The sequence below is a fragment of the Mauremys mutica genome, chromosome 5 (genome assembly GCF_020497125.1).
Source record: "Mauremys mutica isolate MM-2020 ecotype Southern chromosome 5, ASM2049712v1, whole genome shotgun sequence".
Lineage (NCBI taxonomy): Eukaryota > Metazoa > Chordata > Testudines > Geoemydidae > Mauremys > Mauremys mutica.
Genome location: NC_059076.1, coordinates 78,693,481 through 78,716,943, shown reverse-complemented (window position 1 = coordinate 78,716,943; position 23,463 = coordinate 78,693,481). Strand labels below are relative to the sequence as shown.

The window sequence follows — 23,463 nt, the reverse complement described above, 5'->3', positions numbered from 1 at the left end:
CCAACTAAACCATCCCAGCCAGGGCTTTGTCAAGCCTGACCTTAAAAATCTCTAAGGCTATGGCTACACTTACGGTTTGCAGCGCTGGTAGTTTGCAGCGCTGGTCATCCAGCTGTGCAGGGCCAGCGCTGCAGTGTGGCCACACTGACAGCTACCAGCGCTGCAGTGTGGCCACATTGGCAGCATTTCCAGCGCTGTACTGAGAGGTGCATTGTGGGCAGCTATCCCACAGAGCACCTCATCCCGTTTTGGCGCCGTTTTGGCGCTGAGTATTGTGGGAAGGGGAAGGAAGTGTGTGGGTCATTCCGCTTCCTGTTCCAACGCCCCGTGGTGCATCGCTTCACTTCCCAGCAGTCACACTTTTGCCGTCCACGTTTCTTGCCATTTGTGAGTGCAGCACGCTGTGAAATGGAGCCTGAGCTGCTGAGGAATTTGCTGCTGACTGTCGCCAGCACATCACGTTTGGCAGTTGAGCTATTCCTTCAGCTCCAAAGTGACAGTGAGGATTCCGATGATGATATGGATTTGCCTAAAGCGGGTGACATGAAATTGCTTGTGGCGGTAACAGAAATGCTCAGCACCATGGAACGCCGCTTTTGGGCTCGTGAGACAAGCAGTGAGTGGTGGGATCACATTGTCATGGAAGTCTGGGATGACGAGCAGTGGCTGCAGAACTTTCGTATGAGAAAAGCCACTTTCATGGGACTGTGTGCTGAGCTCGCCCCCACCCTGCGGCGCAAGGACACAAGATTGAGAGCTGCCCTGACGGTGGAAAAGCGGGTGGCTATTGCAATGTGGAAGCTGGCAACTCCAGACAGCTACCGGTCGGTCGGGAACCAGTTTGGGGAGGGAAAGTCGACCGTTGGAATCATGTTGATGCAAGTTTGCAGGGCCATTAATCGCATCCTGCTGAGGAGAACCGTGACTGTGGGGAACGTGCAGGACATTGTGGATGGCTTTTCAGAAATGGGTTTCCCTAACTGTGGAGGGGCAATAGATGGGACGCATATTCCTATTCTGGCACCACCCCACCTAGCCTACGAGTACATTAATCGCAAGGGGTATTTCTCTATGGTTCTCCAGGCGCTTGTGGATCACCGTGGGCGTTTCATTGATATTTACACAGGCTGGCCTGGAAAAGTGCATGATGCACGCATCTTTCGGAACAGTGGCCTGTTCAGGAAGATGCAGGAAGGTACATTTTTCCCAGACCGAAAGATCACAGTAAGGGACGTTGAAATGCCCATTGTGATCCTTGGGGACCCCGCTTACCCATTAATGCCTTGGCTCATGAAACCATATACAGGGAAGCTGAACAGGAGCCAGGACCGTTTCAACTACAGGCTGAGCCGATGCCGAATGACTGTGGAGTGTGCTTTTGGCCGTTTAAAAGCTCGCTGGAGATGTCTATATGGGAAGCTAGACTTGGGGGAAAGCAGCATCCCTGCGGTTATATCCGCGTGCTGTACCCTCCATAATATTTGTGAAGGGAAGGGTGAAGCATTCAGCCAGGCATGGACCAACGAGGTGCAAGTCCTGGAGGCTGAATTTGCACAGCCAGACAGCAGGGCTACTAGAGACGCCCACCACAGGGCAACAAGGATTAGGGATGCCTTGAGGGAGAAATTTGAGGCTGAAAGCCAACAGTAATGTTTTTTTGCCTTGACCAGGAGTGACGTGCACTGGTTACAGTGCTTTTAAGTGCCTGTGTTTTCCTTGATGTTTGTTACCTGTGTTTTCATTGGGGTTTGTTATCTTTCACTTTATGCAATAATAAAAACTGATTCATAATCAAAAATCATTTATTTAAAAAAAAGGAAGTACACGGGCAGGGGGGTTGGTTGTTGAACTGTACATTCATAGTTTTTCATATGTACTGCCAGGAGTGCTGTGCACCTCAGGATTGTACTGTTGCATGGTGATGGGGGTTGAGTGCAGAGGGTAAGGGTCGTAGTTCTCTGGGCTCATAGGTGACCGTACAGGTGTCGGGGGCAGCTGGTGATGGTGTAGGTAAGAACCTGGATGCTGGGGAACGGGACTTGGAGCTGACATTGGTGCATAGGGGAAAGAGGTTTGGGAGGGTGGGGGTTTGGCACGGTAGTGCTCTGCCTGCATTGCTACCAGTGACTGCATACAGTCTGTTTGGCGCGCAATGAGGTTTATAAGCTGCCTCGTGGTTTTCTTCAGCGTCAACGCCTTTCTCCTGCTTTCTGTTTGCTTCCAGTGATGCATCTTTTCTCTCCATTCCTGTGCATTTTTATTCTCTGTTGCACACTGGTTCATAACTGCCTTCACCAGTTCTTCTTTGCTCTTGTTCGGTTTCCTCCTCAGGTTTTGCAGCTTTCTTTCAGTCACTGATAAGACTGGCCCAGGACTACTCAAGGTCACTGTAAAAATGCAGCAAATGATACATTTTAAGAGAGCTTCCATTGTGTATAATCTGAAGTTATTTTAAAGTCTCACAAGCATTCCTCACACATTTCAGCAACTGCTAGAGAATTCACAGCCTCCCAGAAATGGTAATGGTAATTAACCCTGGGGTTTCCTTCCGCGGTGTGCTCGAGCAGGGTGCTGGTGCTTTGTTAAACGCAGCACCTCCATCTCCCTCAGGAATTAACCCTGGGGTTTCCTTCCGCGGTGTGCTCGAGCAGGGTGCTGGTGCTTTGTTAAACGCAGCACCTCCATCTCCCTCAGGAATTAACCCTGGGGTTTCCTTCCGCGGTGTGCTCAAGCAGGGTGCTGGTGCTTTGTTAAACGCAGCACCTCCATCTCCCTCAGGAATTAACCCTGGGGTTTCCTTCCGCGGTGTGCTCGAGCAGGGTGCTGTTGCTTTGTTAAACGCAGCACCTCCATCTCCCTCAGGAATTAACCCTGGGGTTTCCTTCCGCGGTGTGCTCGAACAGGGTGCTGGTGCTTTGTTAAACGCAGCACCTCCATCTCCCTCAGGAATTAACCCTGGGGTTTCCTTCCGCGGTGTGCTCGAGCAGGGTGCTTCTTGATTCATGGCTAGGCTGCCTGTTTCGGGGCTTTGTTAACCCTGAGGTTCCTGGGGTTCCTGCCTGCCGCGCTATGCAGTTGGGGAAACCAGCACTGAAACACTCCCTCCATTTCCCATAGGAGTTAATACTGGAAGATATCTCCCTTCTGCGGGTTACCAAAGAAGCAAGGGAGGGTCTCCTACAACAATGCGGATTCCGCCCGGGTCCTTATGCAGCGTGCCTCTGTGCAAGCATGGTTCCCCCACCCATCCTGGAACAGTGGCGCGGACGCGTTAGCCTGAATGGGACAGGGACCACAATGGCTCTCCCTTTAAACTTGGTCACGCGAATTGCCTATGCTCTTGCAGAAACTTTTGAAGAGATTACAGAGGCAGATTACTGCGACGTGATAGACCACATCAATGGGATATTCCATGTCTAGGCATGCAGGCATGCAGCCATACCATCCCCCCTACTCTCCCAAAACCTTTGCATTGCAATAAAAGCTGCTTACCTGGGACCTGCTCCTGTGATTCTTCTGCACCAAGTTCCAGGGGCTGCGACTGGCTAGCTTCCTCCTGGCTTGAGAAGAGCTCCTGACTGCATGCCTCCTCCGGGCTGGCTTCCCCCACCACAGTAGCCTCACTGTCTGCCTCCCCCTCCCCCTCCTCTACCGGCTCTGAACTGTCCATCGTGGTCCTTGGATTTACAGAGGGGTCACCCCCATAAATCGCATCCAGGTCATGGGGGCACTGCCGGATCTGCGGTTTCCCTCGCGTGCTTTGCAATAGGCACTCCGCAGCTCCTTTACTTTTACCCTGCACTGCACCGCGTCACGCTCATGGCCCCTTTCCATCATAGCTCTCGATACCTGGGCAAAGGTATCATAATTCTTACGGCTAGAGCGCAGCTGTGCCTGCACAGATTCCTCCCCCCAAACACTGATGAGGTCCATCAGCTCGCCATTGCTCCATGCTGGGGCTCATTTGCCACGTGGAGGCATGGTCACCTGTAAAGATTCACTGATTGCATTCCATACCTGGCTGAGCAAACAGGAAGGGGATTTTTAAAATTCCCGGGGCATTTAAAGGGCGGGTCACCTGAGGCCAGGGAAGTAGAGTCTGACCTGATTAGCAGAGTGGCTGAACAGGCATTCTGGGATACATTCTTATACCCTGGAGGCCAATCACAGCACTGGTGTGTGGCCACACTTGATGACCAGCACTGCAGCACCAGCGCTGGAATCCTTATTCCCCATGCCGAGAGGGGTGTTCGGCCAGCGCTGCAGCCAGGGAGTTGCAGCGCTGGAAGTGCCTTGCAGGTGTGGCCACTTACTAATTGCAGCGCTGGTGGAGGCTTTCCAGCGCTGCAAATCGCCAGTGTAGCCATACCCTAAGGAAGGAGATTCCACCACCTCCCTGGGTAACCCATCCCAGAGCTTCACCACCCTCCTTGTGAACTAGTGTAGCCTAATATCCAACCTAAAAACTCACCCCCCACCACCGCAGCCCTGCAGGTGGGGGGCAGCCCCACCCCACCTCTGCCCTGGGTGCGTTGGGCTCTAGAGACCTGAGCCCAGCCCACGTGGGCTCTGCAGCCGGGGGAGGAGGGGGTAGGTGGCGGTAACAGCGGAGGGAGGGAGCCCGGAACGGCGAGGGGGCGGGGCCATTCGCTTCAGCCGTGGCTGCTCCTTCCCCTCCCTGGCGGTCGGGCGCCTCTTCCGGGTGGGATTGTGAAATTGTGGCCGCGTGATTAGTCACGAGCTCAGGCGCGCGCATCCCGGATGATGTCAGAGTGCAGCCGGCGCGCGGCGATGGGGTTCGGCGCGCGGCGGGCGCTCCGCTTCCTTCTCCTGCCGCTGCCGCTGCTGCTGCCTGTGCCCGGGGCGGCGGGCGCGGGTCTGGCTGCGCTGCCGCTAGTCGTCAACACCTGGGCGTTTAGGAAAGCAACGGAAACAGGTGTCGCTGGCTCCGGGCTTTGCCTCGCGCTGCTCCGGCTGGGCTGGCCGGCGCCTGCGGGCGGGGAGCTGCGGGGGGGGGCGGGGTCTCTTCTTCGCACCTGTACAGCGCAGGGACCGGTGCAGCCCGCAGCACTCCCCGCAGCGCTTGGCGTGCAGTGGCGTGGCGTGGCTGTGACTTAGGTCTTGCGCTGCCGCCCTTGATCGCGTGGGGGAGGCTGGGCAGCAGGGGGAGATGCTGTTCTCGGGGGTATTGCTAGTACAGGTACTCAGAAAACCCGTGGCCCTGGCCGTGCACACAGGTGTACTGATAGCGCTAGAGATGGAATTTGTTTTTTACCCCCAGTGCTGGTTTACCTAAATGGGTACAATTGCTCTGGATAGTCTACCCCAAAGAAGTCCCTAAGCCAACTTCTCTACATGTAGGGGGTCAAATATGTAATGGGAGTGTTCAAGCAATAGGAAGTGAAACTATAAATGCCTCAGTTAAACACGGGGGGATGGGATGTTTCCCTATGGCATCTGGCCCAAAATTTAAATTTTATTAAAAGCTTTGCAAACCAACGAGTAACAAGAGTGTTTCTGTGTTGCTGTCTGTAACTATAACTTAAAAAAAAAATCACCATTCCCCCAAATAGCACACCACTAGGAACCTACACATAAAGGTAATTTGTTTGTTTTCCTTTTTGCATTTTCTCAGGTTGGACCATAAATTGGCACAAACTTGAGTTTTTACATTACTTTCATTTCTAATAATCTGAATAGATATTAGTAACATAGGTATTAAAAACTGTGCTTAATATATATATATTTTAAAATTCAGTGTGTCTGTTCAGAATCCATCCCACATAATTATTTAGACAGCAGCAATTCTGACCATTATCACATTTTTTGTTACTCTGTTTTACCTCTTTTAGGAGGCGTATGTGGCAACTTACAGATAAGATGTGTATTGTTGACTCCTAGTGTCAACCACAAAGATAGGAATAGGTTGTAGAGACACATTTAGAAAATGCACCCAAGCTAGACTACCATAGTTTTGATGAGTTAAAACCTAATTTTATCAGCAATGAAAGATCTCACTTGCAATATAAGGCTCTGTTTCTGCCAACACTTATCCATATGCTTAAATTGATTACTTTTGAGTAGTCTCACAGAAACAATGGGGGAATTACTCAGAATAGTAAAGTTTGGGTATGCTGTCACCTGTGTCTAGTGGAAGTCACAATTAGGGTGACCAGATGTCCTGATTTTTGGGTATTTTTCTTATATAGGCTCCTATTACCCCCACCCCCATCCTGATTTTTCACACTTGCTGTCTGGTCGCCCTAGTCACAATGGAGAATGTCAGTATTAGGTCAGACTGTCCAAACTTGGCAAACACTTCCAAATGGGTGATATATCCTATAGTTAGATTTAGCCAAACCAGCAAGGTATATGTGCTTCTGGGTCACTTCACTAGCTCACCAGAAAACCACTAACAGTCTAGCTCAGAGGTGGGCAAACTTTTGGCCTGAGGGCCACATCTGGGTATGGAAATTGTATGGTGGGCCAGGAATGCTCACAAAATTGAGGGTTGGGGTGAGGGCTCTGCTGGGGGTGTGGGCTGGTAATGAGGGGTGCAGGATGGGCTGTGGGCTGGGATTGGAGCAGAGGGGTTTGGAGTGTGAGCTCTGGGGTGAGACTAGGAATGAGGGATTTGGGGTGCAGGAGGGTGCTCCAGGGTGGGACTAAGGGGCTTGGAGGGGGATCAGGGCTGGGGCAGGGGGTTGGGGAATAGGGGGAGAGTGAGGGGTTGGGGGTGCAGAATGGTGCTCTGGGTTGAGGCTGAGGGGTTCAGAGGCGGGCATGGGGTTGGGGCACGAGAGAAGATCTGGGTAGCGCTTACTTCAAGCAGCTCCCAGAAGCAGCAGCATGTCCCCACTCCAGCTCCTATGTGGAGGCACAGCCAGGCTGTCCCGTCCACAAGCACTGTCCCTTCAGCTCCCATTGGCCACAGTTCCTGGCCAGTGGGAACTGCAGAGCCTGCATTTGGGGCGGGGGAAACATGCAGAGCCCCCTGCCTGCCTCTACGTGTAGGAGCCAGAGGGGGAACAAGCTGCTGCTTCCAGGAGCCACAGTACATGCTGAGTGGGACAAGCACCCAATCCTGCTCCCCAGCCAGAGGTCAAGGACCAGATTGAAAGGTCTGACAGGCCGCATGCGGCCCATGGGCTATAGTTTGCCCACCCCTGCTTTAGCTAGTCATCTTAGTGCTGCAGTCACATTTACCACCCAAACAAACTGAACTATTGTGCAGAAACGTTATTAAAACCAAAAATCACCACACACTGAGTTTTTACAGCCCCCAAAGCCAGTCACTTACCACCAGGTCAAGGTACACTTCAGATCTCACCAAATACAGTGCTGCAGCCAATCCTTTAGTAAACTAACTAAAGATTTATTAACTAAGAAAATAAACCTCTGCATAACTCATTTAAAATAGGTAAATTACATTACAGGTGAATTAAAGCGTGTAAATCCAAAATGCTAGTTAGGGATGTTATATCAGATAGTTTTTTATAAGTCTGTCTGGTTTGCCCAAATAGTATTGGGGACCTCAATCCTTTGTTCAAAAGTTTCCTTTGTCAAAGTTCAGTAGTCCAGAGGAAAGAAGAAAGAGGTAAAAGGTGCTTTTTGTTCTTGCCTTTTATATCCTGCCCTCTCTTCTGGAAAAATTCTAGCTGCTTCCTAGCTTCATTTCCTAGGTGCAGGCTCAGCAGTTCTTCATATGAATTGTAAATTTTGCTTGCACCTTTTGTGTGCTATTGCTAGGGTGTCCTCACAGCTCCTTTTGTTATTCCTGAAAGGCTAACCTGTGGGTGCTTCTGAGACTCACAAGAAGTTTGAGATACAAACACATAGCAAAATGTCATAACTCCATATACAATGTTGATACACATTATAACAAGATAACAATACACAGCAGATTATAAATTTTTCAATGATATTTTGTACAAGAGTTATCACAATTTTTCAAAAGCAGTGGTGACCATATTAGTGTAGGCGATCACCTTCCCCATTATACAGCATCACATATGCATATAAATATTTGCAGGATCTAGGCCCATGTCCTAATCCTGGCAAATTTTTCCAGGGGATGGATCTCTGCACCCATGTAGGAATTCATTAACTTCATTGTGGCTTCACGTACACTCAGGGCTCTGACCCCATGAAGCAGTTTGCATGATCAAGGTCTGTGGGCCAAGTTCAGCAAGGCCATTTGTGTTGACTCACATAAAAGGGTTTTTCAAGCCACAAACTAGATCTCAAAGGATAGATGACAGAGAGGGAGCAGGAAAAGAGATGGTTATTTTTAGTGCTGCATAAATATTGTTTTTATTTTGTTTGTTTATATACTTTAAACACTGTTAAGTTTAATTTTGTGCCTGGCACATTTTAACTATGCTTAATTCTCTATGAAATGGCTCTTAAGAAATTTTTTTAACATAACATTTTCCTATTGTATATTTAAAAAATCTTTAAATATGCCATGATCCCGCATAGCTACACAGACTTAATTTAGACTCCATGTGGGCTTGGATATACCAGTGTGAAAGAGTTTGTATGTGTGGCCTTAGTACCATTCATGCCTTGGAGAGAAGGAGTGCTTTAATTACACAACCATAAATTATTGTTGGTTTTTTTTTTTTACTTAGTATATGAAATACACTATAATTGTGGACACTATAGCAACAACTCCCCACTCACACAAATATTCCATCACTTCCCATTCAGAAACATTAGCCAATTATGCAAAAAAGTTGACTTTTTATATCCTGAATTATACTTTCTCTAGATTTCACCTAAGAATAACAACATATTATACAGTTTATTTTTAGCTGCCATAGCTGGTGTAGTTTCTTGTGTATTTGTTTTTATAATTTTAAATGAAATATTAGACAGTAATTATTTTAACTTACCAGGTGTTTGTGTTGCTTACAGCATGGTATACCTTACAGTCAGGAGGCTCTGAGCTGGATGCAGTGGAGAGAGGCTGCAGTCAGTGTGAGATTGATCAGTGTGATGGAAGTGTGGGGTTTGGAGGAAGTCCAGATGAACATGGAGAAACAACATTAGATGCCATGATTATGGATGGGTAAGAAAGTTACCTGGAGAAGAGAATAATCCTAAGGATTTTTAGTATAGTTCAATATGATGTAAGCATTGTTATATGTACCATGCCATCAGGTTGATGTGTTCAATAGACATAATACTGCACTCAAACTCTAATATTAATTGATGTGTTCGTGGGTACAGTGGAAAGAGGGAAATATCCAATCAAAAAGGGAATAGATTGCCATGGCACCAGGATGTTTGGAAGCTAACTAAGCATTTTTGTTGCAATCCCTGACATTCATTTTCCGATAGCCTGATTGCCAGAAATGGGAGCTAAAGGGTGCATATGGAGGTCCTGGGTATTGCAGAGTAGAGATTCTCTCTGAAAATGAAGCATAATGTACAGCACCTATATGACTGTATGCCTGAAGAGGCAGAGAGAGGCTTACTTTTGCAGGATTAGGATATCTGAAGGTTTAAGATATAATCTTAATAGAGGACCATTTGCTCTTTAATTACCATACAAATTTTACTTTCATGACAATTCTGTGTGATGTCTTTTAGACCTTATTCATTGTTTAGGTCTGGCCTACACTTGGAAGTCTTACTAGAGTAATTTGTTTGCTTAGGGGTGCAATTATTTATACCTGAAATACTTACACTAGTAAAACTCGAATATGGATGCATTTATATCAGTACAAAGATGATTTCGACCAGTACAGTATAATGTACCTCTATGCTGATATGGCTGCTTTCAGGGATGTTGTACTACTTTAACTATACCAGTATAGATAAAATGGTACAACTTCTTACTGTAGACAAGCACAGAGTATATATAGCAGAAGATATGTAATTGTTTTATTATCCTCTGTTACTATTTAATATATGCACACCTTAAATATTTCTCACTTCCATATTCTTGTTTCAGCGACACTATGGAAGTTGGGGCAGTAGCAGATCTCAGACGTATAAAAAATGCTATTGGTGTAGCACGGAAAGTGATTCAGCATACTAAGCACACATTATTAGTGGGGGAGTCAGGTAATTATGTACTTTATTCAGTTATTTCCAATTCTTACCCTTGTCTTAATTATCACTATACAATAAGGAGACTTACGATAGATGAATCTTGATGGTAGAGGAATCCCCCACATATATATTCAAATGAATGCTGTTAAGTAATTGAAAAGCATTTATCCTTCTTTAAGTTTATTAAATATCTACAAATTTTTTATTCTGTTATTTCTGCTTGAACTAAAACAAAGGATTATGTATCCCTCTACAGTCTCAGCTGCAACTATTAACTTTTAATGCCAGAGCTGTTTTAATATAACTGAAAATGCAGATACTAAGTAAAGATGTTTTGACATAAGACACTATATAAATGGAAGCTGGTATATGCCAATATTTCATTTAAAATACAAGGGAAGCTTTACTAAAAAAATGAATGGCAGAATTTGGTACCTAATTTTATTTCAAAATTCATTTTCATATTTATTGAGCACAGTCATTGTACTTTGCAATTTAAAAACATACATGAAGACTTTCTGCCTCAAAGAGCTTTTAAATAAATCAGGTACTGTACATTTTGGCACAACACACCACATGATGATACATTCTATAAACAGTGGAAGTTTTATCTTTTTCAGGTAACTTAATACTTTATTGGTGGATTAATATCTTTAAACTTTATGGAAGAAATGTTTCTAGGAGGACTTTGAATAGGAAATGGAAGATTAGTTGGCTTAAGGGTTTTTTAACTGTAGGGGGCTGCATGGAGGAAATCATGAAGGCAAAGATGAAATTTAAAAAGAGGTGATGTGGGTGGTTATTGATAGGAGAGGACGAGTTTGTCAGTAGCATTTTGGATGGAATGAAGAAAATGAGATAAGACAGAGGAGACAGTTGCTGTAGTTGATGCAAAGACTGGGTCTGGAAAGGGAGGGCTGGAGTTTGAGGTGGTTTACAGTCCCTTTTGATTTGACCAGGAGGCGGTCACTAGTGGCTGTGGTAAGAGGACTATCAGTAGCATACAAGGGATCCAGGAGGGAATGAGTAGAGTGGGAAGTAAAGAAAGTCACAATAGACTTTGTGCTTCAAGGTGAAAGAGAGGTTTGGGACAGGGTAAACTAAAAGATGTTTGGGAATAGCAGAGTAACCTGGAATACCAGGAATGACTGAGAATAAGGGAGGTAGGTTTGAAGAGCAAGTCAGAGGGGGTGACAAGCTTCAGCGCCATGTGTCAGAAGGGTAAAGAAGATGGAAGGGGGAAAAAACAAATTCTTTCTGAAGGAAGTTGGAATGGTCATACAATTTTCTCTGGAAGTGCTCAGTGGGATGAGAGAGCAGGGATGTTGGAAGCCAATATGAGGAGTGACACTGGGAATTGGTAAAGCAAACATTGATGGGAGAGGATAGCAGACTCACTAGAGTGTGGAGTTGAACTTTAAAAATCAGTGGAGGAGAAGAAGGCAAATTTCTGTTCTACACAAAGTAATAGAAACAATTTTTAAAAAGTTGTCCTTAAAATGTGCTTAGATTGAATGACTTCTTGTAAGAGTCTTTCTACAGGATTGTTTCTGCTTTTTATCAAGCTACATACATCTCTACCGCGATATAACGCTGTCTTTGGGAGCCAAAAAATCTTACTGTGTTATAGGTGAAACCGTGTTATATCGACCTTGCTTTGATCCGCCGGAGTGCGCAGCCCCCTCCCCCCCCCGAGCGTTGCTTTACTGCGTTATATCCGAATTTGTGTTATATTGGGTCGCGTTATATTGGGGTAGAGGTGTATTTCTGCTCTTGTTTGGAGAGTAAAAGATTAAAACATTTGAAGCTAGGATAATCTTCTTAATTTTTCTGTCCACACACAGGTTTTTTTGAATGATTGACAGAAAAAAGAACACAACCATGCCCTTAACTGTTAAGCATTATATAAAATTTACTGTAATTGATGGTATTTTAGTGTGGGAAAGTACAGTATATTGTTTCTGGCACTAAAATTTTAATGGGAATTCATGTTACTTTTGGTTTTCATTATTGAAAATAATTGAATCTTATATTTCTGACTTCCTAAACAGTCCTCAGAGTCTCTTTCAGTTTAAGTGACTCCAAATTATATCAGGTAGGGAGTATAAAAGATGCTTTTTTTTTTTTTTTTTTTATGAAACCATGCTACCTTAGTGCACATTGCCCAACAGCTCCACTTCCTGGAATAAAAACAGGCTACAGAAGTCACAAAAGGAGGATCAATAAACATGAACAATCAGACTTTTCTGAACTCACTTGCTCTCTTGCTAGGTTACTCCAGATACTGAAATATTGGTAAACATTCAATAACTTAACTATCGCTCATGAAACTCCCATTACATGTGTAGTTTTAGAAAAGCAATAAAAAATTAACTAGTAAATAAATTGAAGGTTTTTTCTGTAATATTTGGATAAGCGGGAACTCCTAAGAATCTTGTAAAACTATGTATTATGTTCACATAAATATCTAAGGATTCAAGCATGGAAGGGATTGGTAACTTACAAATCTGTAAACAATTTTATCTGAATTTGATATCTTCCAGATTGGTAATGCCAAAGATTACTGTAACTAAAAGGTGAATGAATAGTATTTTTTCTATTTTTTTTCCAGTTCATTTACTTTGCATTTGGCTGTGTTTTGTGGCAATTGCTTTCATTTCTTCTCCTGTATAGACAGTTTCCACTGTTATTGATGTTTGTTTTTCACACAGTAACAATTGTAAAAAAAAATTAAGAAATAAATAATCAAATTTAAATCTTAGGAAAGTGTGATGATAAAGCCACAGAAATTGTCAGAGGTACTCAGGGACAGGTATTGATATCTGAGTCTTTTTCTGCTTACCTCATATTTTAAAAAAGTCTAGATATCAAATTGATAGTGTCTTTTTGTAATTAATTTGCTACTTACAAATTTTTGCTTGCTTAAATTAAAATTTCCAGGTTACACATAGCACAATCTTGGATTTGGATGGTATTTGTCCTGTTTGAAAGTTTTGCTCCTTTTGTACAGCAACGTGTCTGTAGAGAAAGCTCTCTCATCATAGTCATAGCGAATATATTTAAATGAAGAGACAAAAAGACATAGTAGATAGCATCTCTCCTCCTAGAAGTGTAGGATATAGTGCCCTCAGTAAAGGAGGAATTGGATACTGATGGTATATCGGAGATTACACTGATACACCGTTTGTCTGAGGAACTATAGCCTATAGTTTCAGGGGGATGAGCTACATATAAACTAATATGTCATCTTGATCATAACATATATTGTATGATAAATCTAATGTACTCATGCTACAATATTGTTGAATTTGTCTTTTGCCTGTTAAAGCATCACTGTTTGCAGAAAGCATGGGATTTCCATGTGAAGATTTAACCACTCAAAATTCTCTTTCAATATATTTAAAGTGGCTTAATCAAAGCTGTCAGCCAAACTACTGGAAGGTACAGTATAATTGTTTTATTTTAGAAATTTGATCACACAACTTTGCTTGTTACTCTTGACCTGTTAAAGAAAGAAATGCTTCTTATTAAGGGAACAAAGAATGTTCCATTAAACATTTTTTAAAAAATCCTGGAATTCTCACTCACTTGATATACTTGGGGATTGGAAGCCTGTTTGCTGCCTGATTTGTAGAATTCTGTTAATGTTGATATTAGTACAGTGATTTTTCATTTCTGAATTTCAGAGAAAATCCTAACCCTCAACAACAGAGGATGATTTCTCAGTGAGGCATGAGTGCAGAAACTTAAAATTGAGTCTCTAAATGAAATCCCTTACTGGGAATTAAGGCCTTGGTCTTGCAGGTACACCTCTACCCCGCTATAACTCTGTCCTCGGGAGCCAAAAAATCTGACCGTGTTATAGGTGAAACCACGTTATATCGAACTTGCTTTGATCCACTGGAGTGCACAGCACCGCCCCACTGGAGCGCTGCTTTATCGCGTTATATTCGAATTTGTGTTATATCGGGTCACGTTATATCGAGGTAGAGGTGTATTTAGTCACGAGTGACTTTTACATATGGAAGTAGTCCCATTAAAATCACAGGGACTATTCATAGGCTTAAGTCTTTCCAAAATTGAAGCCTAAATTGGTAGCTGTAGATGATGACCAACATAAGTTAGCATGTTTGTCTCTGTGCACAGACTGTTACATACTTGCAGAGCCCACTCATCTGTAGATTGTGTTGTCTTTTTTTGTATCTGAAATGTAGTGGAATTGAGACAGTTTAATTTGGTACATACTCTCTTGTCTATTCGTTTACTTGATAAAGTGTCCTGCCTAAAGTATTACTTTTAACCAACTTTAGTCATCCTAAGTACAGGATTTTACTTTATCTCTTAGTGTGGTACTAACATCAACTTTGTTTTTGTGGGTTCTTTATCTTGCTGAAAATGCAAACTTGTTTTGACCAAAGAATGAGTCTTGTGATTGTTCTGCTACTTTTCTCTAATAGGCACTATCAGATTAACAGACCCTGTATCACACATTATTGAAAGCCAATCAATGCATCTCTTAATAAGAATATCCATAGCGTTTGCAACTTCAGTACAACTGTGCATTAGATATCTTAAAATATTGTACAGCGGTAGTTATATAGTGGAATTTAGATTTTTGTTGCAGTAGTTTGTTTAAAATGCATCTTTATTGAAATATTAAAGACTCTTATGAATAAAATATTGATTACAGAATGTAATACCAGATGCTTCAAAATCCTGCGGACCATACAAACAGGCTAAACAATTAAATAGTGAAGAATGGATCAACTCACAGAAAAGAATAAATATTCATAATCATGATACAATTGGTAACTCTCTTTGGTTATTTTATGCTAAAAGATGTATTCTTTTTTTTGCTTCATGATCAACTCAATCTTACTGAGTTCAAATAAAAAAATATTTAAAACTGGTAGTATACCAGATATACAGTACTATTTTCAAGTGTGTACTACTTACACACATGTTATGAAGGAGTTTGTTGCAATTCCTTAGTCAATTTAGGGTTTGTAAGTCTAGAATCTATTTTAATCTTTCCTCTACTTTTTAACTTCTGATTTGAGCAACAGCATTGTTTGCAAATTGGCATGCTTAAAATAGGTTCGGAGTAATATTCTTGTAAAGACTTTGATACTTTACTGGTAAAGCTTTTTTTGTTGTTGGGTTGTAGGCAATTTTGTATGTTTATAAAATTATTTCTTGTATTTCATGATTAATTTTTCACATGTTGTCGGCATAGCAGACATTCCAGAACTGCAGACTTCAGAGACACATTTCCAGACACCTCAGTACAGATGATTTATCTATATTTTGTCAGTTAAAATTTATCTTCTGCGTTTTGGACTGGATCTTTGCCAACTTGTTGATTGATTGTCATGCAAAAAATCTTCAAAATTTTCATTACCAAAGAATTACCACTTAAGTGCTGAGACACACACAAATTCATCTAAGTACTTAAGAACATGCCTAATTGACTTTAGTGGAACTACTTACTGCTTTAAGAATCGTTCTGAATTGAGGCCTGAATTACATAACTGCTGGAAGTAAGGGGGTGCCAAGATTAGTGGGTCATATGTTGAATGGTATGTCACCTCTTCATTTGTACTTGGTTAAGGTAGTTAAACTTTATTAATGTACTTTAGAGTGTTTATGTTTGTACTAGAGGCTTTTTGAACTGTTTGAAATTTTGATAAAATAAACACTCACTAGAGAATTTAAATTATACTTATAATTGTTTTACCAAGAATGATTATATATGGCCCAATTTTCAAATGTTTTAAAATACAAATATTTAGGTCCCTCTGAAAATGACAATTCAGGTGTAAAACTTCATTTTAAAAATAGGGCCCTTACAAGGGCTAATAAAAATATGATCAGTTTTCATGCTGCTGAATTGTAACACTGATGTTTTAACAAATATATAAGAAATTATTCTTTTAAGCTTCACCATTATTTAAATCTATAGGCATGATTGTAATTGGTGGTTCCGGAAATGTTGCAGTGGGGACATCTACAAATGGTGCAGTCCACAAAATCCAGGGGTTAGTATTTGTAGTTTGAGAAAAAGACATATGGTATTTGTAATCCTTGATTTCATGTAAGTCTCTGTGTAGGTGAGGTGATATTTTGCTTATCTAATGATCATGTTTATACGGGTACTAGCACAACAGGGCCCCATTTTCTGGTGGGTCTTTAAGGTGCTGCTGCAATTACAGTTTTTAGTGGGCTTGTTTTTTCAACTTTGTATATAAATATAGTAGAAGTTACTTTAGGCCTGCTTTTTTTTTCATTTTTAAATGGGAGCAAGAATAGGTCATTTATGAGCATTGTCTAAAGAATGTGTGGATCTATGGTTGAACTGAGTTGGTTGCTTTATGCTTGTAATAGCCTTTAAAAGCTTTTTTAAAAAAAAAAACAATATATGATAAATGACACACATTTTCACTCTTTGAAAAAACTCATGTCAGTGATAAGTTTGATTTGGTCTGACCAATAAATATTTCCAGAACTTTAGGAGTCACAACAGGATCAAGGAATGAGGGCTTGTTTACACATGGACCTATTCAGGACCTATTATTGAATAACTCTGTATGAACTCTTATTCAAGAATGAGTGCCTTTTTCCAAATTTGCCTAATCCACCGTGGAAGTGGACTAAGCTGAACCAGAAACCTTCTGTATCTTGAAGGAAGAATACTCTGGAAGGCTGAAACTGTGGAACAGTCACTATTTCACCAGGTGGTTTTGCTTTTTTCTTGGCAGTGTGTTGGAGTGTCCAAGTGTCAGTCCTTGTTACTGAGAGTAGAGTGCTCTCATTACCATGATATAAGATTAGGAGTTCCTGGAGTATGAAACTGTAAAATCCTGGTGTGTTCTCATTGCTGCTATATATTTATTTATTTTATTTATCAAAACAAGAACCCTAAGAATTTGCCTGTAAATATTGGGTTTAGCTCTGCTCTGGTACACTGAGGCAACCCCACTGGCTTCAGCCAGGTTGCACAGTAGTGTAACTGGGACCAGAATTTGGCCCATTGTAACTAACTGTCTTCATTTTAACTTGATGGGTTTCTTTTCCTTCCTCTATATAGTCGTGTAGGGGACTCGCCAATAGCTGGAGCTGGAGCCTATGCTGATAGTACAACTGGAGGAGCGGCAGCCACTGGAGATGGTGATATCATGATGCGCTTTTTACCCAGGTTTGTCCCTTTGGGGAAGATTGCTTACATTTTTGCCAGAGAATTCCTGTGAAACAAATCAACAAATAAAGTGATGAATTAATAAAATTATCGGTTTTATTGGCTGTTTAACATATTTGGCCATTGCTTGCTTTTTTATTCATGCCAATCAACATGGCCATAAAAATGAGACTAGCCCCACATCCTCTGTTACAGACAACAAATCACTTACCAATTCTTTAACATGTTTTCTGCTACCTTGTTGCAAATCCTGTGAATGTTGCCAAACCTTGACTTTGACAGAAGGAATGAGTGTATTCCAGATGTAAATGCGCTCCACCAAAAATGCCTTGTGTCCTACACTCAAGTTTCAGTTGTGGGAACAAAACATTTCTTAAGTGTTAGGAAGAAGAGAAAGTGGTCTCTGAAATGGCTATTTTCTTCACCATACGGTTCCACATGGGGAATTATTAGCTAAATTGGAAAAGATGGGGATCAGTATGAAAATTGAAAGGTGGGTAAGGAACTGATTAAAGGGGGGACTACAACAGATCATACTGAAAGCTGAATTGTCAGGCTGGAGAGAGGTTACTAGTGGAGTTCCTTAGGGATCGGTTTTGGGACCAATCTTATTTAATCTTTTTATTACTGACCTTGGCACAAAAAGTGGGAATGTGCTAATAAAGTTTGCGGATGACATAAAGCTGCCAATACAGAGAAGAACTGGGATATCATACAGGAAGATCTGGATGACCTTGTAAACTGGAGTAATAGTAATAGGATGAAATTTAATAGTGAAAAGTGCAGAGTCATGCATTTAGGGATTAATAACAAGAACTATTGTTATAAGCTGGGGAGGCATCAGTTGGAAGTAACAGAGGAGGAGAAGGACCTCAGAGTATTGGTTGAACACAGGATGACTATGAGCCGCCAATGTGATATGGCTGTGAAAAAAGCTAATGTGGTCTTGGGATGCATCAGGTGAGGTATTTCCAGTAGAGATAAGGAGGTGTTAGTACCATTATACAAGGCACTGGTGAGACTTCATCTGGAATATTGTGTGCAGTTTGGTCTCCCATGTTTAAGAAGGATGAATTCAAACTGGAACAAGTTTGAGAGAAGGGACTAACAGGATGATTCGAGGAATGGAAAACCTGTCATATGAAAGGAGACTCAAAGAGCTTGGCTTGTATAGCCTAACCAAAAGAAGGTTGAGGGGAGATATGATTGCTCTCTATAAATATATCAGAGGAATAAATAACAGGGAGGGAGAGGAATTATTTAAGTTCAGTACCAATGTGACACAAGAACAAATGGATATAAACTGGCTATCAGGAAGTTTAGACTTGAAATTAGATGAAGGTTTCTAACCAACAGAGGAGTGAAGTTCTGGAACAGCCTTCTAAGGGGAGTAGTGGGGGCAAAAGACATATCTGGCTTTAAGACTAAGCTTGATAAGTTTATGGAGGGGATGGTATAATGGGATAGCCTAATTTTGGCAATTAATTCGTCTTTGACTACTAGTGGTAAATATGCCCAATGGCTTGTGATGGGATTTTAGATGGGGTGGGATCTGGTTACTAAGAGAATTCTTTCCTGGCTGGTGAGTCTTGCCCACATGCTCAGGGTTTAGCTGATCGCCATATTTGGGGTTGGGAAGGAATTTTCCTCCAGGGCATATTGGCAGAAGCCCTGGGGGGGTTTCACCTTCCTCTGCAGCATGGGGCACGGGTCACTTGCTGGAAAGTTCTCTGCAACTTGAAGTCTTTAAACCATGATTTGAGGACTTCAATGGCTCAGACACAGGTTTGATACAGGAGTGGGTGGGTGAGATTCTGTGGCCTGCATTGTGCAGGAGGTCAGACTAGATGATCAAAATGGTCCCTTCTGATCTTAAAGTCTATGATTCATTGGAATCATATATTGTCAGCATCTTAATTTGTGCCTGCGCCTTTTCATTTTCAAAAAAGGTGTAGTCTGTTTAAAATCTGTGTCTGAATTTTGCAAGTGGTCTTCATGGATCACCTCAAATTGAATACATTACTGTACTCCATTCTGAAGGTTACAGAGACATTGATATTTACAGTAGAATTCACAGCAGTGATCCAAACTATTCAGGCAACTGAACTGCCCACTCTAAAACTCTGGCAACACAAATGAGTGCCTGCCAGCTCGTATTCACTTGTAAGTGGTGTAGACCTCAGTGGATCTTGAGCTACTCCAGATCAGTCTTGAAATAAGAGTGGACATTGGCATAGTTCATTGAGTTATTTTGAATTTTGAGAAGCTAGCTATAGCGCTACATTGATTTCAGCTCACAAGCTAATAGTTAAGATGCTAAGTCATCTCTTAGGCAGCCTGAAGAACTGGTTGCAAAAGCTTGAAAAAGCAGTGCTTACACATACCAGTTTTGGTAAATGACTGGACTAGAAGACTCTGTCTGTGTCCTTTCTGTTTATGTCAGTGTGCTTGTTCTTGTGCAGATTGACAACGGTATATAGTCTACGGTGAAATAGCTCTGAATTGTCAAAAGTCCAGAAAACAGTAATTATTTTGCCCCTTGTTTTTTCACTTCTGAAATGTTGATGTATGGTATAAGTTAATGTCTCAAAATAATTGACTTATGAGGAAACAAACTTATGAGGAATATAGCTCTACATTCACATTTTTATCCAGCTCAGGTGAATAGATAGGGTTTTTTGGTAACTTGTATCTCCGTGACAGAAGATATGGAGTCCAGAGATAAGGAACTTCCCAAAATGTGATAGTAGTCCTCCTCCAAAATGCGAGATTTGAAGCTCATTCCCTCCTTAGTTGAGTTTTTCTTATTGTAGTAAGACACAGTGGCTTGATATGTTTATATTTCCTGAAAACAAAACAGAATACTCTTTTAGGCCCATCTGGTACCATTACTCAAAATTCTTGACTTTGAGATTTTGCATTGTGGAAATGTAGAACTGGTCAGCAGTATCGTTAATCTAATGATATTATTATGTATTGTTACTATTTATATTAAGGTATTTAAGTTTGGTTTTGCATTTAAAATAAAACACCTTTAAAACAAGAAAACACCTTTGATGGCTCCCTGGTAAATCTGAGACAACTTTAATTACGTTGTTTTTTCTTTTTTTTAAATGAAGAAAAACAGCAATTCAACAGTTCTTGCAAACTTCAAGCAGGAAGGAGTTGATCAGTAGCTTAGTCTCCAATTTTGTATTTGTGTTCCAAAGTAAATTATTTTGCTGTGTTCATATTAAGTAGACATGCAATTGAGTTCCGATCTATCATATTTTAGAATGTCTATTCTGATTATATTCAGTCACAATGAGTAACACTTCTGATTTGTTTCCTAAATCAGCTATCAAGCAGTAGAATATATGAGGACAGGAACAGATCCAACTACAGCTTGCCAGAAAGTTATTTCCAGGATCCAGAAGTATGTTCCATACTTCTTTGGTGCTGTTATCTGTGCCAACACAACTGGAAGTTATGGTATATCTTACTGTTATATTTTGTTCAACACAAAGAACTTTGACACAAACGAGTGAAACATAGAGGTGGATTTTAAAGGAGCAGGCTGCAACTTTTTTTTAACTTTAACCATTGTTGGGGGCTGGAGGGAGCAAGGGGACAGTCCACTCTCACTGTCAAATACCAGGCATGATAGTACATGATTAAATGGTATCCTGCCAAACACCCAGTGAATCAGGTTGGCCCTCTTCAGCCTAATATCTAAGATTTGCACAGAACTTTCCTGGAGGAGTTAGTAAATACTTAAAACCATTTACAACCTCAATTTCTCATATTTTTATAGGTATGATTAATTTGAAGGTTGTTTTAAAAAAAAAAACAACCCAAACTTTTTTGGGACATGGCATAAGGCAGTTGGAATGTGTACACAGCTTCAAAGCAATCCAAGATCAGTCATTATGCTGGGCATCTCATTAGTGAACCCTTAGATCAGTAGAAAGTAAAATTTGCTGATCAATATGGCTTATTGGGTAGACTGCTTATTGTATATCTTTGATCTTACTTCCCACAGTTCTGTGTTTGAGAGATTAGAGTTGTAGAAACACATTACACTCATCAGTATTAAGATATATTTTTTTCTAATTTACATTACTAAGTTTATTAAGTGCACTACACTCGTAATGAGAACACTGAAAAGTAAAATGCTTTTGAGAAATCTCAATGTTGGGTTAAACAGATTGTAAAAGGAAATTACACCATTGTAGCAGAATTAATAATTGAATCTTTAGAAGATGAAATATGACAGGCATACTAATCCAATAGGGAATAGGCAAGTCACTTTTGTTTCTTTTTTCCTTTCCCAGGTGCTGCCTGCAATAAAGTTCCAGGATTCACTCAGTTTCACTTCATGGTTTATAGTCCTTTGCTAAATCAGCCATCTGAGCAAGTAGTAGACTGCATTTAATTTTTTCTGTACCAACTGCATTTACAATTAAACACAAAGGAGGAAAAGAAGGTTGAAAAGGCTCACTGGCTGCCATTTTACAAAGTGTTTGCAGTTTCTTTTTTGCACAGATATTTGAGGAAGAGTAATGTATGTGGAGATAGCACATATCTCTCTCGTTTTTTTAACGTATTTTGTTTTATTACCATGTCACCAATATGTCAGTAAACTTGATCTGTAGTTTCTCAATCTATCAAACTAATTTATTAATCTGGCAGGTTATTTCTAAATTCTGGTGGGCAAGTTGGCTTCATCTACAGAATGAACAATTTTGATTTTTTTTTTAAAGATTCCAGGATGCTGTGTAGAGATCCAAAATATCTACTAATGATAAAGTGGGATTTCAAAAGACTCTGCTGGTGTATGTTGATGACTATAGTTTAAAATGGGAAATGACTTTTGGAACCAGTCTCAAAAACAGATGAAAATTTGCATGACTGTTGTACCAAGAAGAACTGGAGAACAATTTCATGACTGAATGGAGAGCAATGAAGTAAGCTTCTGCTTTTGTGGTGATGCTTCATCGTTCCATGATGTTCAGTCACAGTGATGCAGTATTACATTGCAAATGTTATCCTGCAGTGTCGAGAAGTTACTCTATTGTGTGGCTTTTTGACACTCAGGTACAGTATATCTTCACTCCCTCCTTTCTTCTTTTATTTCTGGGAACAAATGGAGATGTTTCTTACTCCCCTTCCAATCCCAAAGTATTGGGTAGGATCCCAGTAACTGACTTATTTTCAGAAGATGGTTTCCATACTGTGCTTCCCTTTTCACTTCCCATGTTGAGTTCTATGAGTGTGGGCAGTGCTTCTGTGATCAGCATTCCATTGCTGCCTACGCTCAGGTTAAAGCACCCATCAAATGTACAGATTCCGAGCCCACAGGACAGTTCTAGAAGAACTGTGGGTGGAATAAGACTGATTTTTCTGTATTAAATGTTTCACTGGCCATAATTCATTTTTGTAAATCTCTTCATTTTAACTGACCTTTTTGGCAACTGAACCCCAGATTAATAAATTAGAGGTGATAAGTAACAGCATGTATTTGTCAAGAATAAATCATGTCAAACCAACCTGAGAGCTTTCTTTGACAAAGTAACAAGCCTTGTGGATGGGGGGAAGTGGTAGATGTGCTGTATCTTGACTTTAGTAAGGCTTTTGATACTGTCTCGCATGACCTTTTCATAAACAAACTAGGGAAATACAACCTAGATGGAGCTACTATAAAGTGGGTGCACAACTGGTTGGAAAATCATTCCCAGAGAGTAATCATCAATGGTTCACAGTCATGCTGGAAGGGCATAACGAGTGGGGTCCCACAGTGATCGGTTCTGGGTCCGGTTCTGTTCAATATCTTCATCAATTATTTAGATAATGGCATAGAGAGTACACTTATAAAGTTTGTGGATGATATGAAGCTGAGAGGGGTTGCAGGTGCTTTGGAGGATAGGATTAAAATTCAAAATGATCTGGACAAACTGGAGAAATGGTCTGAAGTAAATAGGATGAAATTGAATAAGGACAAATGCAAAGTACAGTCGAACCCATTTATCTCGACCTCGGTTAACTTGCCAACCCTATTAAGTCGACGTTTTACAAGTGGAACCGCCAAACTCCCTCTTTGTCTTATGGGTTTCTCATCCCTTATGTCGATTCCCCGAACCCTAATATCTCGAGCCCGGCTCCCCGCGTCCCTGACCCACCGTGTCCCCAGCCGCCCGCTCCCCGGCTCTCCAGCCGCGCGGTTCCCC

The 23,463-nt window shown here is 41.5% G+C and overlaps 1 protein-coding gene across 1 annotated transcript; it reads left to right on the top strand.

Annotated features, from left to right (window-relative positions):
• Positions 1 to 4,755: 4,755 nt before the first annotated feature.
• Positions 4,756 to 22,785, top strand: AGA (aspartylglucosaminidase). Its single transcript, XM_045018971.1, has 9 exons — positions 4,756 to 4,936; positions 8,920 to 9,073; positions 9,962 to 10,074; positions 13,391 to 13,503; positions 14,753 to 14,870; positions 16,025 to 16,100; positions 17,150 to 17,257; positions 20,595 to 20,728; positions 21,571 to 22,785. The coding sequence occupies exons 1-9, from the start codon at positions 4,762 to 4,764 to the stop codon at positions 21,669 to 21,671; spliced, it is 1,092 nt and encodes a 363-aa protein (XP_044874906.1). The 5' UTR covers positions 4,756 to 4,761; the 3' UTR covers positions 21,672 to 22,785.
• Positions 22,786 to 23,463: the final 678 nt, after the last annotated feature.